Genomic DNA, 16516 nt, shown 5'->3' with positions numbered 1-16516 from the left:
CTCTCTATGTTATGTAATGAACCACTTCAATGCCAATATTTCAAAGTCTTTCTCATACCTGGGTGTGTCAAAGTTTCCTAAGGACCTCAAAGGATCCTGGGTAGTGCTCACATCCAGATTTGCATAACCAGACAGAATAAGTGCAGTGTGGAGGGGCCAGCCCTTATGTGTCCAAGTTCAGAGAGAGCTTAAGGGTCCTAAGGCAAGGCTCACACAAGAGGGACAGAACCTAGATTCTAAGAATATACTGGAAGTGTAGAACACATGTTGAAAGAGATTTATTTTAAAAACTGGAATGATAGTCCATTTTGAAAGCAATTAGTAATAGAGGTGATTGAAATCAATTGCAGTAGTAAAACTCATAACTACACAGAATCAGTAGTCATACAAAGGGGTCAAGGGATTTTGGGGATACATTGTCTATAAGCACATGACCCTAGCAGGGGTCTGATTTGGTCATGCACAGCAATAGCTGATGCTGGCATGGTCACAAACCAGCCAAAAGAATACAAACACATAGAGGGGATATGGGGGTTTGGGATTCATAAAACAACAAGTACACAACAAGTGACTAACAGAGCACACACATAGGGGAGCATTAATCTAAGGGGGGAAGGGAGCATATTACAACATGCTAATAATGTAACTTGAATGCAGAAAGATAAGCATAAGTAGGCAAGAGTGAAAGAAACTGAAGCAACTAAAGAAACATGTTGTTGTTGAGGCTTAAAAAATTAACTAGGACATACCAGTAGAGAAGCAAAGTGCAGAAATGAAAAGTAAGAAGGATTCCACAGCCTAACCTTGGCTTTCAGCCGGCTAGACAAAGCAGTAGCACAAGTAATAGTAAAGAAAGAGAGTTTTGAGTGCAGGTGTGTGTTCTGAACTCAAATTGTTCGTGTGTTTAAAGAAGAGAGGATAGGGTATTTATAGTTTTGAAAACGAGTAAAGAATAAGGTAAAAAGTAAATACAGACATGGAAACAATCACAATTAGAATCAATCAATACAAGTACTTCCCTTTAATCAGGAAATTACTGCTCAAACGGATACTAACAGGGTCAAATAAAGGAAAGAAATCAGTTTGGGGACAGATTGATTCTTGCCATATAAGGGGGAAGTAAAAGAATTAAGTAAATAATTGAGTCTAAGTACAAAATATGCTTAATTTTGGGAAATGATTCAACAAGGTAAAACATCACAATAATTAAGGATGGGAATCAATCAATTTTAAACGAATGAGTAAAAATTAGGGTTTATAAGAGAACCCTTTGCAATCAGTCGTAATATTGAGGAAATCAAGAATAATCAAGAAAGAATCATGACTCTGCACTTCAGCATATAAATAGAACGAACAGAAATATCAGACATGCAAGGCCAAACGCATTGGCAAAAGAAACAACTGGATGCATACAAACATGCAGCAGTAACAAGAGTAAGCTAGGGCTTAGTAGTCAACCAAGTCAAATAGTCAGGGCTCACACGTAGAGTCAAAGTGAAGAAACCAGTCCAACATGTAAAGAGAGTCAGAAATAAGTAAAGATCTCGCAGTAACAAGTAAGGAAAACCTTTTAAGAAATTAGGGTTTCCACAATAGTAAGAACTCAGAATCAGATAAGTCAAACAGGGAAGAGGATTCAAACACAAAGCTTAATCGAAACAAGTATACACACACACAAACAAATGCATCTTCAGAACTCGGATAAACCAAAACACTTAGGGTTTTTAACACGAGGAACCAGATAAAAGAAAAAATATAAGCAAATCGTTAAACAAAGCAAAACATTACTGAAAAATCGGAGAAAAGATCTTTGAAAAGAGTCTAAGAAACCCTAGTTTGAAAACGAAGAGTCACTTTGAAAGAAAATCGAAAACCCTTTTTGAAAAACATCAAGAAGTTCATAACACGCACAAATCTAAAACAGATCTGAAAGAAAAATCGAAAAACTCTTAGAGCTAGGGTTTCAGAGAACCCAAAGAAAGTGATAGAGACTTTGAAAAGTTACCGATCTAGCTAGAAAAGTAAAGGATCTGACTTGAACAACCATAAATGGCCGGAGGAAGGCCATAGATAGAAGTTGAACCAAGACTGGACTAGATCCCTTTGAGATCTATCCATGAAATCACGAAAATAGGTAACCAACAGGCATAAGAGACGAGTACACGCCTCAAATCGACATGGGAGCCCATGAATTAGGTAGGGATTGCAAGGGATTAGGGTGGAATTGGGCGGCGGCGGCTAGGGTTTATGTGAGGCTGCAGAGAGAATTGAGAGGAGAGGGATTCAAATGCGGCAGATGGTGAGAAATGAATTAGGTTAAGAGGCCATTTGGGTTTAATTATGGAAGGGTGAATGGTGGCCGTTGATCTGAATGATCAATGACCTAGATTAAAAGGGTAGGTGGGAAATCCGGGTTTAGGTAGGGTTAAAATTGGGCTAGGATCGGGTTTAATTCGGAATTGGGCTGGGGAATTGGGGTTCAATTTAGGCCAAAATTTGAATACAAATGGGCTGTTATTTAAATAGCCAATTTTCCTCTTTTTTTTTTAAAATTATAAAAAGAGTAAATGATTTCTAAAAACTAAATTAAAAGGGCTAACATGATTTATAACACATAATTAACAATTTAAAAATACAAGCGTCAATTTTATGAATATAAGACACAATTAAACGTTAAAATGGCTAATATTGTAATTATGTGCAATTTAGCCTTAAAAATACTAAATAAAATTGTAAAAATACGTAAAAATTATTTTAGCCATATTTTGGCATAAATATGAAAATACAATAGATGAATTATCAAAATAATAATTTTGAAAACAATTATTGGAGATTTTATGGATGAAAAAGGAAAATAAATCAATTTAAAAACCTTAAAAATTATGGAAAAAATAATAAAATACTTTGACATGCTTATGTATGCCTTTATATGCTATTTTGAAGTTATTTTGCATATTGAAAATATATAGGGAAAAATTGGGTATCAACAAGTTGCTTTATCATTTACTATTCTTACTATTCCACCTCGAGACTATCCCGAGTCGAGGTCAAGACCTGACTAGCATACTAGTTTGATTTATTTTATTCTCTAATCTATTTATTTATTTTCTTGCTTATCAATTGGTATTGGACGAAATCACATATCTTTAAAACCACAATATAAATTTATTTGTTATCCGAATTTGAGGATAAACAGTGAGACTACAATATCTATTGAAGCAAAATGCCAATCTTTCTCATCAGATGGAGCAGTTATTTGAAATCTATATCGATGATTAAGAGTGAGATTTAATTTTAGTATAACCCAATCGTAATAACTATTTTAATTAAGAGGTCCCGTAATTAAACCTACCAACAAACAAGAAAATGGAAATGGCCAAAATGCTACGCCCTTAAGGGGTCGTTTGGTTGGAATACGGCTTATGCCGATATAAGTTATATTGAGATAAGTTATGCTGGAATTAGTTATGCTGAGATTATTGTTTATTCACTGTTTGATATGTTGTATTAAGAATGACAATTGCATAATTTCTAAGAAGAAGGTATAAGTTATACCGTTGCTAATTACCCCACCTTCTAGAAGGTATAAGTTATTCCGGTGTTAAAATTAACACCGAAATAACTTATACCTGATTTGCTAACCAAACAGAGTATTAAGGTGATATTAAATTTTTATACCACCCTTATTCCTTCTTATACCTCATACCAAACGACCCCTAAATGGGTGTTTGTTCCCCTTCATTTCTACTCTTAACACTCTTATTTCTAGTAGACATGTACTTAAACTAGTAGGATCCAACTCCCTTCCATTTCTCAGTCTCTACATTTCTCCAAGTTCCTACTTAGATTTGAAACACTTGTCATGGTTAAAAATTAATAGATGAGATTTAATTGAATAAACTAAAACTCTAGCCATAGTTAAAGTATTTATTTCCTTCTATAATCATTCCCAAATAATATCTTTACAATTCCATAATTATAACTACACATTATCTAACATTCCTTCTCTATTTCTTGTAGTGGTTTTCTTTTCATGAGTTAATTATTGTTCACTTCTACAAAATCTTCTTACATTCTCATTAAAAAAAATATTAGAAGTAAATTCCAACATTTGACAATAAAAATTAAAGAATGGTACAAATCTATTTTGAGGAAAATACAAAATAACAGAGAAATGGCAACTCAAGTTGAGCATCAAAATGGATTTGTACCATTCTTTAATTTTTATTGTCAAATATTGGAATTTACTTCTAATATTTTTTTATTTTTTAATGAGAATACAAGAAGTTTTTTTTTTATAAGTGAAAAGAAAAATTAACTCGTGGAAAAATAATTACTAAAAAAAAGAGAGAAGGAATGTTAGATAATCTTAGATACCACCGCACAACAACTTAAATAAAGCAATATGTTATAGTTTATAAAGTAACATCTCAAAAAGCAAAGAATAAGAGCAGTAATAAGCTAAAATGGAGAGAAAAGAGTAGTAGAATTATAGCAAGTTCACCGTTTAAAGAGAACAAAGATATTATTTGGAAATGAATAAAGAAGGAAGTAAATACTTTAATTATGGTTAAAGCTTTAATTTATTCAATTAAATCTCATTAATTTTTAACCATGACAAATGTCTCAAATCTAAGTAGGAACTTGAAGAAATGTAAAAACTAGGAAATAGGGGAGTAGGATCCAAACTAGTATGCATCATATTTTATAATTACCACCTACTGAAAACAAACCCCATACCTAGTAAAATCCTGTATGCAGCTACAACCTACATTGGCTTCAAACTAAACTTCGGATAAAGTTAAATGAACACGAAACATCAGAAGTAAAAGAATCAATGTACATTATTGGAACTGATCTTCTTGATTCTGGTATACGAATGAACTATTTTACAAATAACACTTTTGAATAAAGCTATATACTAATGGACATGGATGCCTGCATTTTTTTCTTTTTGGTAAAAATGGACATGTATACATGAAAACATTGTTTAGCGAAAAAAAAAGAAGAAGAGAAGTTCCTCTTTGAAGCTGCAGCTACCTTGAGTTTTTTGAGTTCCCAAGATTAACCATGTTTTCCTCCAGCATTGACCATGAATCCTTGCATTTGGATTCAAAATTTGGTAAATTCCCATTGCCAGTGTTGCTAGGAGCCCAAAAGCCATGAAAACCAAGTGGGAAATTCAAGTGTCTTGGGACTTCAAGTCTTGCAACCACTTCATTCTTCTCTCCAATTCTTTGTGCATCCAAAATTACAAGATAGCACCTTTGTGTTGACACTGCATACTGCAAATTTCCACATAAGAATACTATAGTAAGTATATATGCTGAAGTTTGTTATAAAAATTTATGTTTAACTTTTGTACAATTCTTTTACACTACTAGGTCATTACGTACGCGTAGCCTTTCATAAACTATGGGATTAATGTATTTGAAAAAACAAGGTAAGTTACATGTTACAATAGATTAAGTGGGTGTTTGGACATAAGAATTGTGAAATTTCGAAAAAAGTGTTTTTTTTTTCAAGTTGAAAATGGTATTTGGAAACTAGAGTTGTGTTTAGACATGAATACAATTTGGAACTGTTTTTGAAATTGTGTGAGTGCTTTGACAAATAGTTTTTTCGAGTTTTTCAAATTTCGAAAAATTCAACTCCAATTGAAAGATTGAAATTTTGATGGCCAAATGCTGATTCTTTTATAGAAAAAAAGAATTTTTTTTCTGGCGAAACGGGCCCTAAAATATTGTGACCGTGTAAATAACAAAGTTAAATGCAAAAATAAATAACGATGAATGAATTGCTTACTTCAACGACAAGAAGGTATCCATCATCTTCTGTAGTTCCCCTTGGGATAAAAACAGGCTCGCCAATGAATCTCCTTCTACCAGCTGACCACTTACGAACTGATTTATCAGCAGTGTTTAGTTTCACAACTGTGTCAAAGGGAAAATGTGGCAGTGCTTGGCGAGAACCGGAAGAAGTTGCTGCATAAACATATTCATTTTTCTTGCCAGAATAATCTGGATTCATGGCAGGGAAATCTGCAGCTTTATCCCACTGAGGGTTTAGGTCATTTACTGAACTTTTCATGCAATTCCCATTTGTATCCAAGCTTATGGATACCTGCAATAGCATAATTATTATTTCAAGAAAATCTCAGAAATACTTTATATATCTTTTGGCTGTGATAGTACTGCCACAAAGATGATATAATTTTGGTTATCCGAGTTGATAGCCCCAACCATTTTTTAGGTTCAATTGGACCCATTTAATTAAATTCGAATATGTACATACATAAAAAAATAAAACTAAATCCTAAGTGCTCACATAAAAATTTAATATAGCCTAACTTTTTATACACAAACAAATTAAGTTAAATGTGATGCATATATTGACATACACACTTAGACAGTTAGACCAGAGAAGAATAAGATTTAACTTGATAGTATAAATAATTCTTACACTATTATGTGTAATTTTATTTTAGTAGGTTGACAACCTTATCACATTACTAATTTCATTTATGATAAGTAGTTACTTTTTCGTATATAAAAAATTAACTCTAAAATATCCCTAAACAGTTGCAGGAGAAAGAAAAAGACCTGAACTAAGTGCGGCAATAGCTTTTCTTCTCCTCCTTCTACATTCATCATTGAAGGATCAAGTTTGCCACTTTGCCAATCGTAGCCTGGAAACACATGGAGCAAAAACAAAATTTCCATTTATAATATTTAATTGGAAAATAGCAGAAATTCTAAGGGCATCAATTGGAGGAGCTAGTGTTACTACTAGTATTTACCAAACATTTTCTGGAAATTGAACCATTGATAAGAGCAACCAGAAGCCTGAATTTGTATATCCACATTTCCATTCTCATCTTTCTCTTCAAAGGCATTTCCAACATGTAACACCCACATTTGTCTAGGAACTTCTATGGGTTTTCTCCACTCTCTTTGTGCAATATTATTTCTTTGCTTATGATCATCAGGAAATCTAGGCAGCAAATAAATTGGAGATGTTGCTTTGCTTGGATTTACTGATAGTGCAGATATCATTGGCGACAATCCACATACTGCTGTCATTGACCCTGCACTTCCAAATTTATTGCTATTAGACATAATCGTTTTTAGTTCTTAAGTGAATTCATCTTTATCTAGTGTGTGTGTTATATGTATATTATTTTAATATACTAGTTTTAGGGTACGCGCTTTGCGCGTGTACCCTGTATTAATGAGTATTTAATTTTTAAAAATTAAATAAATATTATTAAACGTATGTGAGTTATAAACTAAAAATTAAAAAAAGCCATGAGTTCTTTAACAGTTTGTTTGGATGGTTGTTACGTATCGTTTCATAATGTATCGTAACGTATTGTATTGTAATGTACTGTATCGTTTAGTGAATACAATGTTTCGATAGATTGTGTCATTTTGTCATCGTTTTATGGTATCGCACATCAGTAATATGATGAATAAACTTGCAATATTATAAAGAAAAATTATGGTACGGTATATAGAAAGGTAGGGTAAGTGATAAAATAAAATTATTTAATAATAATGAAGGATGAGATTAAGAGAAAAAGACAAGGAAACGACGCAACCACACCAAATCGGTGGCTACATAAAGTGGCATATTTCATCGTTACGTAACGATAGATTTAACGATACGATACAATAAAATTTAAATAACAATTAAAACAAACATTGTAGTTAAAGTAACAATACGATGCGATACAATAGGTAACAACCATCCAAACAAGCTGTAAAATAATGGATGATAATCCCATATGGTTAATTCGGTAAGAGAACTATTGTTTGTTGGAATAAATGCAAGATTTAGTTATTTGTTTCAACATTAGAGGAAGTAGTTTACTTTTACTGATTCAAATCGTTAATATTAGGTCATCCAATATTTAAATGTTATTCTGACGGTCAAATTCTTTCTTTCTCTTTTATATTGTCAAATATTTTTTTGTTACTTGTTGAAATTATCGAGTGTAGTATTTAAATATTATACGAAAAAAATGATTGATGGATAAAAAATAATGTTTGAATAGAAAAGTAGTTCAAATATTATATGAAAATATATTATAGTTCATATATATATATAATTCAGAGGTAATACGAAAGGAATTACACTAGTGTTATATTGTTCAAATATAAGAAAATGATTTGTATAAAATAATTAAAATCTTAATTTGATTTTAGATTCCTAGATATTGATACTTTTTCCATAGGTCAAATAATTTTATTTCACAAAATATCTTATTTTAACTATATTAAATATTCGTCCAATTAACAGTAAAAAGTTGCAGAACTCTAATAAAAATCAACTTGGAAAAATAACTTCTTTATTAGAGGAATAGATGCTATTCTAGACAAATTGTATTCTTTCGATTTTACCATTATGGATTTGTATATGAATCGAATTTAGTCCATCGCTAGATAATTTACATAAATTCGAAGTGGATATAATTTTAGTTGAAGTTAAAGTTTATTATAAGCCAATGTCTAAATATTGTAGTATATAATTTATATATAAGGTAAATTTTAATTGATTGTAAAGTTTTAAATATAGGATCGTTTACTCAATTCAGATAAGGAAAGTTATATCAGTTCAAATAAGAAAATATCTAATAATCAACATTTTAGTAGATTTAAATCCTAAATATTAGAAAAATAATTTGAATTACGATTTTGTTCAATGTGAACTCTATTTTAAAAGGATAAAAAAGGCGAACGACATTTCGCTAAAGGTTTTCGTACTTTTAATATAGTATAGATAGATAGATATGGATATAGATGTATATAATATATATTTTATCGGTTGTTATTTTTGGAAGCGACTATGCAGTTTTTGCTTTAAGAAGTTACCTAAATCAAAGCTTCATTCCTTTTTTTACTTCTAAATCTGAGATAATAATAATTTAAAGTTCTCTGGTAAATTCTGAAGGTTAAGTAATTACCAGGAATATCAAGCTTGATGCGATTTCCAAACAATATGTAATGAGTATCTGTAGAAGCCCAATCATGTATCATTAAGTGATCTGGTATGTCGAATTCTTGGCTTTGCAGCAGCTGGAAGTTGGAATCGAATTCTAGAGAATAAAACAAATTAAACCAAAAGTATATATTAGAGACAAAAACGAAGAACAAAATTAAACCAAAGAAATTAACATGATTTGGATTTATTTACTTTTATATTAGCTTTGTCGTTCTCTTGTTATCGTAGCATTGCATGTGATGTTGATACAAACAAACATCAACATATGAAGTTGGATCATTGGAAACATAAAAATTATACTTTGTTTATCCTTAGCTCTGTCTTTTCTCCTCCTTGTTTTAGATGAAAGGCATCCATTTAGTACTGTACCAATTAAGGCTCTACGAATATCCTCTTTGTCTATCTATACTATATTAAAAATAGGAACCCTTTAATTGAAAAGTTAAATTACCTTAATAACCTTCTAAAACCTAAATACCCTATTTAAATATATATACAAAGAATAAAAAGATCCCAACACTTAGCAACAGTCCCAAATGAAAAGACGCAACAAATAACGAAACGATAGCAGCTTCTTATTTTGCAGAATGCATCTCTGCTTGGAAGCATTAATTGAAACTCTTGGACAGGCAGTGAAGAAAATAAGTGTTAATTAGCATTCCACATCAATTATGATCCAACGGTTTGTTGAATAAAAAGTAAACGGTCAAACACCTTGAAGAAAAGGTTGGTTCCTCTTGAATTCGTCTTTCAATTTTCATGTTTGTGTCTAACTTAAGTCCCACACAATTTTTGATAACCAACTCAACCTGCACATTTTTTGCACTTCCAATATATTCTGCATGCTTCAATTAAGAACATTTAATAATAGTCAATTAAAGCATATACTTTGATCCTGAATACATATAACAACATCTAGAGGAAAATTTAAACCATAAGGAAGAAATCAGAGAACAATGTTCGGCTAATAGGTTCGCATTCTGCAGTTTAAATTGTGATCTCTTGACTACCATCCGTTCCACTGGTTAGTGACTAATGTAGGGAAAAAACTTTTTATTTTGCTATTATACTGTAAGGAAAAAAAATCATGTAACCGAACAAGCTCATGCCAATACTTTCTCTCAACTTAATGAAGTACCACTGATCCTCCCTTCTACTATGGCTTTTATATTATGATACAAACGAAAGGTGTGGGAATATTGAGCAGATTTGCAAAAGCAATGGCGGTTTTGCACTTGGCATTACATGAAGAAAACAGACACACCAACCATACTTCGAAATTGGAATTAGTGGTCCACTTGGAATTTATGTTCTTCTCTCATATAGTTTATCTAGGACTTTTTGCAGATTTTTAGAAATAATGTCAAGTGAGCAACAAGTCTTGTGCAAATAAAGATGGAACCATTTGGTCAGGTAGATATAAAACTTTTTTTGCAGCAACCTATGTAATATATTTTGGCATCAAATAGTCTCCCATAAAGATGTCAACTTCAGGGTGATGATTGAAGAAGAAAGTGATAAAATCGAGTTCTACTTTCTTTACTTTACTTATTAGTTATTTATTGATGCTTTGTGATTTTTGAGATCTTATTTCTACAAATGTTAGAATAGACATTACCTACGAAAATGAAACTTGAAATATTTTAGCTTATGATCAAAAGTTAATTCTAGACGTAGTGTCTAATATTATTTTGAAGAATTAGAAATGAATGCAAGGTTAATTGTTCTGCAACTTGATGGCACTAAAGTTTTCTCATTCAAAGTAGATATGCAGTGTTACATGTTTTAGGAAACAAATATGATTTTATCTAAAGAAGACAACTTCACAGCCATGAATGAAAAAGAGAAATGGCAACAAAGCTGACCAATATGGAGAATTTTTCTATATCTCAAGAGATTGGGAAGACTAGATAAATAGCTTTAACAAATTGCTTTTAAAAAAATCAATGTTTCCATTCAGTTGGCAAGCATTTTGGTAATGAGATACAATTCCGTGAGAAGATTTGTGGAAAAGGAAAAGGATAAAATCTCTGTTAAGTATCTTCGGAATAGTTAATACATAAGATATAGTCAGAGCGGCTCTTCCATAAAGCAAGTAAAGCAACCACTTTAGGTCCCATATTCGTGGGGGGCCCATCTTTTTTTTATACCTACCAGATTATGTATAAGTTTAAAAAAGAGTTTTGTAAAATGAAAAAGTTTGATTTCTTTCTTTAACAAATACAAAGAAGAAGGATTTGCAACTGCTATGATTTCTACCAAGGAAATTGCACTTGAAATAAATATCGAACCTGAATTAAGTAAGAAACGTGTGATATATTAGAAGTAACAATTTGATGCGAATATTGCTAATGAAATCTCAAAATCTTTTGAAGAGTCCTTTAGAGTTGATTACTTTTATACATAATAGACAAGGCTATTTTTTCACTTCAAAATAGATTTTGAACAATGCGAAGCATATGAAAATATTTTTGGTTTTCTATTTGGCAGTAAAATCTAAGATCAATAGATATTGAAAATTTGAAAAAATATTGCCTTAATCTTGAATGTTCCTTAAAGCATAATAATAAATTAGATATTGATGGTTTAGATTTATTTTATGAATTAAAAGTATTAAGAAAAATAGTACAATTACAAGATAACAGTTTAATTGATACACTTAATCAAATAAAACGATTTCATTTTTTTTTTTCAAATGCCTAAATTGCTTATAGAATAATGTTCATAACTTATGTTACCGTTGCTTCAGCGGAAAGAAGTTTTTAAAATTAAAATTGATAAAATCTTACCTATGAATAACAATGTTACAAGAAAGGTTAAATGGATTAGCTATATTGTCAATTGAGAAATACTTATTAGGAGTTATTGATTATAAGAAATTATTAATAATTTTATATCTAAGAAAAGCTAAAAAAACAGACTTCAAATAAATAATAAAAAAAATTAAAAAATTAAGGCCCTTCATAAAGTTTGGCTTTAGGCCATAAAATTTGCCGGGCCGCCCCTGATAGCCACACAAGTGATATGTGTCAACCATGCCCAGGTGAAGTTTCAATATGATTCTTCAATCAATGTGTATCTTTGTTTATTCAATTGACGATTATGTTACATACTTGAATCTCTTGTATTCCATCAGTTCTTAGGTTTATTTAAGCTACCGCCGAAATAACATGTCATTATATTCATATAGCATGTAAGATAGTTTCTACGCTAATTTTTACGTAAACATGAGTCTTTGTTCAAGGTCTTAACATTTTGGATAAAGTCTATGTTAATTATTATCCAATTTTCTAAAAGCCGGTTTCATATTTTTTCTATAACTCTACCGGTCCATGTACCATTCAATGGTTTCTTCCAATATTTTGATAAGTTAACTATTTTCTGTGTATGTGACGCTGTTTAGTATGTCGGATTTATTAGATATTGGTTCTTGACTCATTTTTTCACATAATAAGAATAACTGTGAAGTGTCCAATCTTTGTTAATTTGTTGTATGTTTTGTAAGGCGAATCTTTTTCTATGAAATTGTTTTTGAGAAATATTGACAATATTAAAAAGTATGTAATAGATACTTGATATACACGTGCAACGATATATATATATATATATATATAGCAATTTATTTTAAAGGTAATTAAAAACAATTTACCTACATGTCTAGATATCTGTTTCTCTTTTCCCCCCAACATTTTCCTGCTGTTTTACAGTGGAAGTTACCATGGAAACGGTTGCGGAGCCACATATACCAAAGGGTGCCAACCGACACCCCTTCGCTGGCAAATTATATTCTATAATTCGATAATTTTTTAAAAATCTATATATATATATATATAGACTATATAATGACACCCTTAATTTTTTGGTAAGATTTTTTTAATATTTTGACTTCTCTTAATGAGAATTCTGGCTCCGTGAAAATCTAAACTTTATTGAAACAAGCACCAATAATTAGTGCAATGGATATATACTTGTTTCTTATAAACATTGTTTCTTTAATTCTTTCCCATTTAAAGACTTGTTTACTTTCTAAAACCAAAAAAATAAACGAAAAATCAATTCAAATTCATAACCAACTTAACTCACCGTAAAATGTAAAATTACTCCGAGGGAGTAACATATCCTCTGCGTTGCATGACATGATCAATAGTCTGTTTCTACGAGTATCAATCTTGTAATGGGACAACAATCTCTTTGGAGACATCTTAAATACCCCTGAAAATACCCACCAAAAACATTTATCACGATACTCACCTTATATATTTAAAAATAAAAATAAAAATAAAAAGGACTCTGCAACAATGAGCAAGTCAGGTAACTCAGTATAAGAAGTTAAATTACTGTAATAGCATATACGTTATAAGAAAAAAATGTGTTGTAGTATATAGTAGTACATACCATATAATACGGGCTTCAAGATTTGAGCAGCAACATCCAAAAAATCACCATTAAATTTTTGTTCTTGTGCTAATGATTTGCAGTTGTTGATGAGCTCAAATTTCCCAACAGTTTTCAAAGTGTTAGAATCAATTTCATAAGGATCACCACCTTCCCACAAGCAAAACAATCTACCACCCCATTGTAACACACTAGTATTAGCCACATTCTTCATTACCTTAGTGTTACCAACCATCTTCCCACCTTTCAGGACCGAGAACGGGCCCCGGTGAGTGAACCGCCACTTCCCGGTCACTGGGTCCCGCTCCTCGGCCTGAGCCTCCGTCTCAATGTACCTAGCCATAAACTTAACCTGACCTGAACCACTATCAATTTCAAATGTCCTTAGATAACCATGGCCATCTAAAGGGTGCACCGTGGACCCATGATCATCGGCGAAAAGGCCCGGTCCGGTGAGATAATACTTCCCCGAGGGAAAATCGGTTGGTATGGCGCCCTCCACGACACGAAGGGTGATGGGTTCAGTGGCTTCTGAACGTTGGGACACAAAAAGGAATTGATAATCCCAAAAGGCAGTAATTGTATCATCAATTTCAGGTACTGGTGTATAAACTTCATGAGTTGGTGATGTTGTTATTGTTATGGCTCGTGGTACGTGGCTTGGCAATGTTATGTGGCTCGCCGTGGAAGGCAACTTTGCTGGTGGCAGAAGTTTTGGAGGAATAATATTATGGCAAGCTTTGGCCTGCATTTTGGCTAGTTTTATTTCAAGAGAGCTGACAGTGATACAAATTAACAAGCCATCGAACTATACCTATATATAATAGTATGTACTTAAGTTTACATCACCCTCAACCCCACTCCCCCTTCCCTCCCTTGTGTTGGATGGAATCAGAAATTTCATTAACTGAGGATTCGAAATATGAAGTCGAAAACATACAAAAGAGTCAAGGTAATTCAATAATATCTATTGTTTATATATGAAAAAACTTATAAAAGGGATACAGATGAACCCTTGCACGCAGTGGCGCAATTAGAATTTTTACCAAGGTCGGGTGTCAAAATATAAAAATATTAGATACACCAAAAAGTTAAGGAGATTCAACATATAATAATATACGTAAAACAAAAATATAGTGTAGTTTTTCGATAAAGGAGTGTCGAGCACCCCTTGATTGCACCCCATAGCTCCGTTCCTGAGCGGATCCAATTATGGTTCAAGAATTCAACGAAATTCAATGTTTTAAAGACGAACTATATATATTTGAGCATTATATATAGCTTCTTCTTTTTTTTCTAAAAGAAAATATAACATATATTAATTAGTAGGAAAAAAATATATAAATAGAGTTAGATGTATATTTTAAAACTTAATCTTGTAAGTTGAAACTTAGCATAGTTAAATTTTGGATTCGTGAGTGTTCACATCACCGTCCCAAGGGAATTAAAAAGAAAAAGTAGTCATTTGGAGTGGGTGGTGGGGGAGGAAACAGTCAAAAGCTTTCTTTTCATTTGGCTTCTATTTAATTTTCTTGGCAATGACGAGTTGTCCTATGCTTTGGTAAGATCGTATGGAATTGTAAAATGTCTTGGTGGGACTATGTCACCACATTCAGATTTTGTATGTTACTTATAATATTCAGACAATTAAGGTGGTGGGCCTTTTATGCCTCTACCTTTTTCTTAATTGGAAGACAAACTCCTATTTACTTATAGTATGAGCTGAGTGCAGAAATGTATGTATATATTGTTTGTTTGTTGTTTGCTACCTTTCTTCAAATTTCAAGGAATATGCTGTCTTAGTTAAAATAGAACACTTCTTCGAATTCCAAAGAGAGCTACATAAATTTCTCCATCTTTTAGCTTCTCTATCTTATAATGCTTCTTTTAACTATCCAAAATTTTATAGTACCAAGATAATCGATAACATAAACACACAAAAAGATTTTATATATAAAGTTCGAAATATGACCAGGTGCACGATTATAATTGGTATCTCTATGGCACATAGATTATATATAAATGTGTGTGGAAATTAAATAGATTTTTAGTGGTAGAAGAATCAAGTGTCTCACAAATTAGCATAATGTTGTATATGTGTCATGATAGATTATATTGAGTAATGATGAATCACTATTATATTTTGTTGTCGTACAAAATCAAAGTTTTGCATGAAAATGATTATAATGATGAATATATCACTTCCACTTTTTCTTTCTTTCTTTGCCAATTGGTATATACCACATTCAACCCAAGTTGGCCAGAAAACAAAAATTTATATATCCAACCTTATGCAAGTGTAATCATCACTTTGCAGAATATACTTAATTCCAACGGCCAGTTAATTATATTTACAAGTACCCTTAGTAGTAATAATAGTGACATTAGTGCACCATACACATAAGCAAAAGGACAATTGATCCATGATTATATTTCACACTACTTAGTATTAATACTATATTATGCATAAATATTGATACCAATATGAGATGTCGTGGTTGATTCCATCAGCATAATGACAAAAGAGGGTCCACATTGTTTGTTTCATGGCCGTCTAATGAGGAATCTTTGTGATTTCATGCATTCATCAACATCCACCATTTCTATAATATAATGTTTTTGAACTACTCCTAAAAATATATTATACATAGGAGCTTTCCAATTTGGGGTTTGTATTGACCAGGGTCCAATCAATGTTATGTTCCAATAGTGTGGATCTTGGGTTGGTGGGTAAGACCACTTTTTATTAAGGCTTTCAAGAATCAAGGGCAACCATATTGGAGACGAAGGGCACAATAATATCATTTACAACAACAACAACAACAACAACAACAACAACCCAGTATAATCCCACTTAGTGAGGTCTGGGGAGGGTAGTGTGTACGCAGACCTTACCCCTACCCTAGGGTAGAGAGACTGTTTTCAAATAGACCCCCGACATTCTTCCCTCCAAGAACTTCACACCTTGCTCTTGTGCGCAAAGTCTTAATTTAATTTACCACCCTTGCTTCTTTAAATCATACATTTTTGGTGCCATAACATAAGGAGAAAACGATTTCACTAATGACCGCATACGCACTTTTCTTTTAGAAAAGCAAAAAAAGATATATAGGTTTTG

General features: G+C 32.0%; 1 protein-coding gene across 1 annotated transcript; it reads right to left on the bottom strand.

The window, feature by feature from the left end:
- Window positions 1–4822: 4822 nt before the first annotated feature.
- On the bottom strand, window positions 4823–14200 carry LOC107771847 (carotenoid cleavage dioxygenase 7, chloroplastic-like). The gene is made up of 7 exons (XM_016591298.2): window positions 13399–14200; window positions 13087–13215; window positions 8966–9097; window positions 6800–7087; window positions 6603–6688; window positions 5806–6123; window positions 4823–5285 (listed from the first exon to the last, which is right to left on the bottom strand). Exons 1-7 carry the CDS (start codon window positions 14147–14149, stop codon window positions 5037–5039), a joined length of 1953 nt encoding a protein of 650 aa, XP_016446784.1. The 5' UTR covers window positions 14150–14200; the 3' UTR covers window positions 4823–5036.
- Between the last annotated feature and the right edge of the window lie 2316 nt (window positions 14201–16516).

Source organism: Nicotiana tabacum, chromosome 7 (genome assembly GCF_000715075.1).
Source record: "Nicotiana tabacum cultivar K326 chromosome 7, ASM71507v2, whole genome shotgun sequence".
In the NCBI taxonomy this organism is placed as follows: domain Eukaryota; kingdom Viridiplantae; phylum Streptophyta; class Magnoliopsida; order Solanales; family Solanaceae; genus Nicotiana; species Nicotiana tabacum.
The sequence above is the reverse complement of the archived record's forward strand: the minus strand, read 5'-3'. Positions and strand labels throughout refer to the sequence as shown.

Coding starts and splice junctions, on each gene's coding strand:
- LOC107771847 (XM_016591298.2), bottom strand. CDS start 14,149: ATGCAGGCCAAAGCTTGCCATAATATTATTCCTCCAAAACTTCTGCCA. Junction 13,216..13,398: donor CTTGAAGCCCGTATTATATG/GTATGTACTACT, acceptor GGGTATTTTCAG/GGGTATTTAAGATGTCTCCA. Junction 6,689..6,799: donor CAATTTCCAGAAAATGTTTG/GTAAATACTAGT, acceptor ATGTGTTTCCAG/GCTACGATTGGCAAAGTGGC.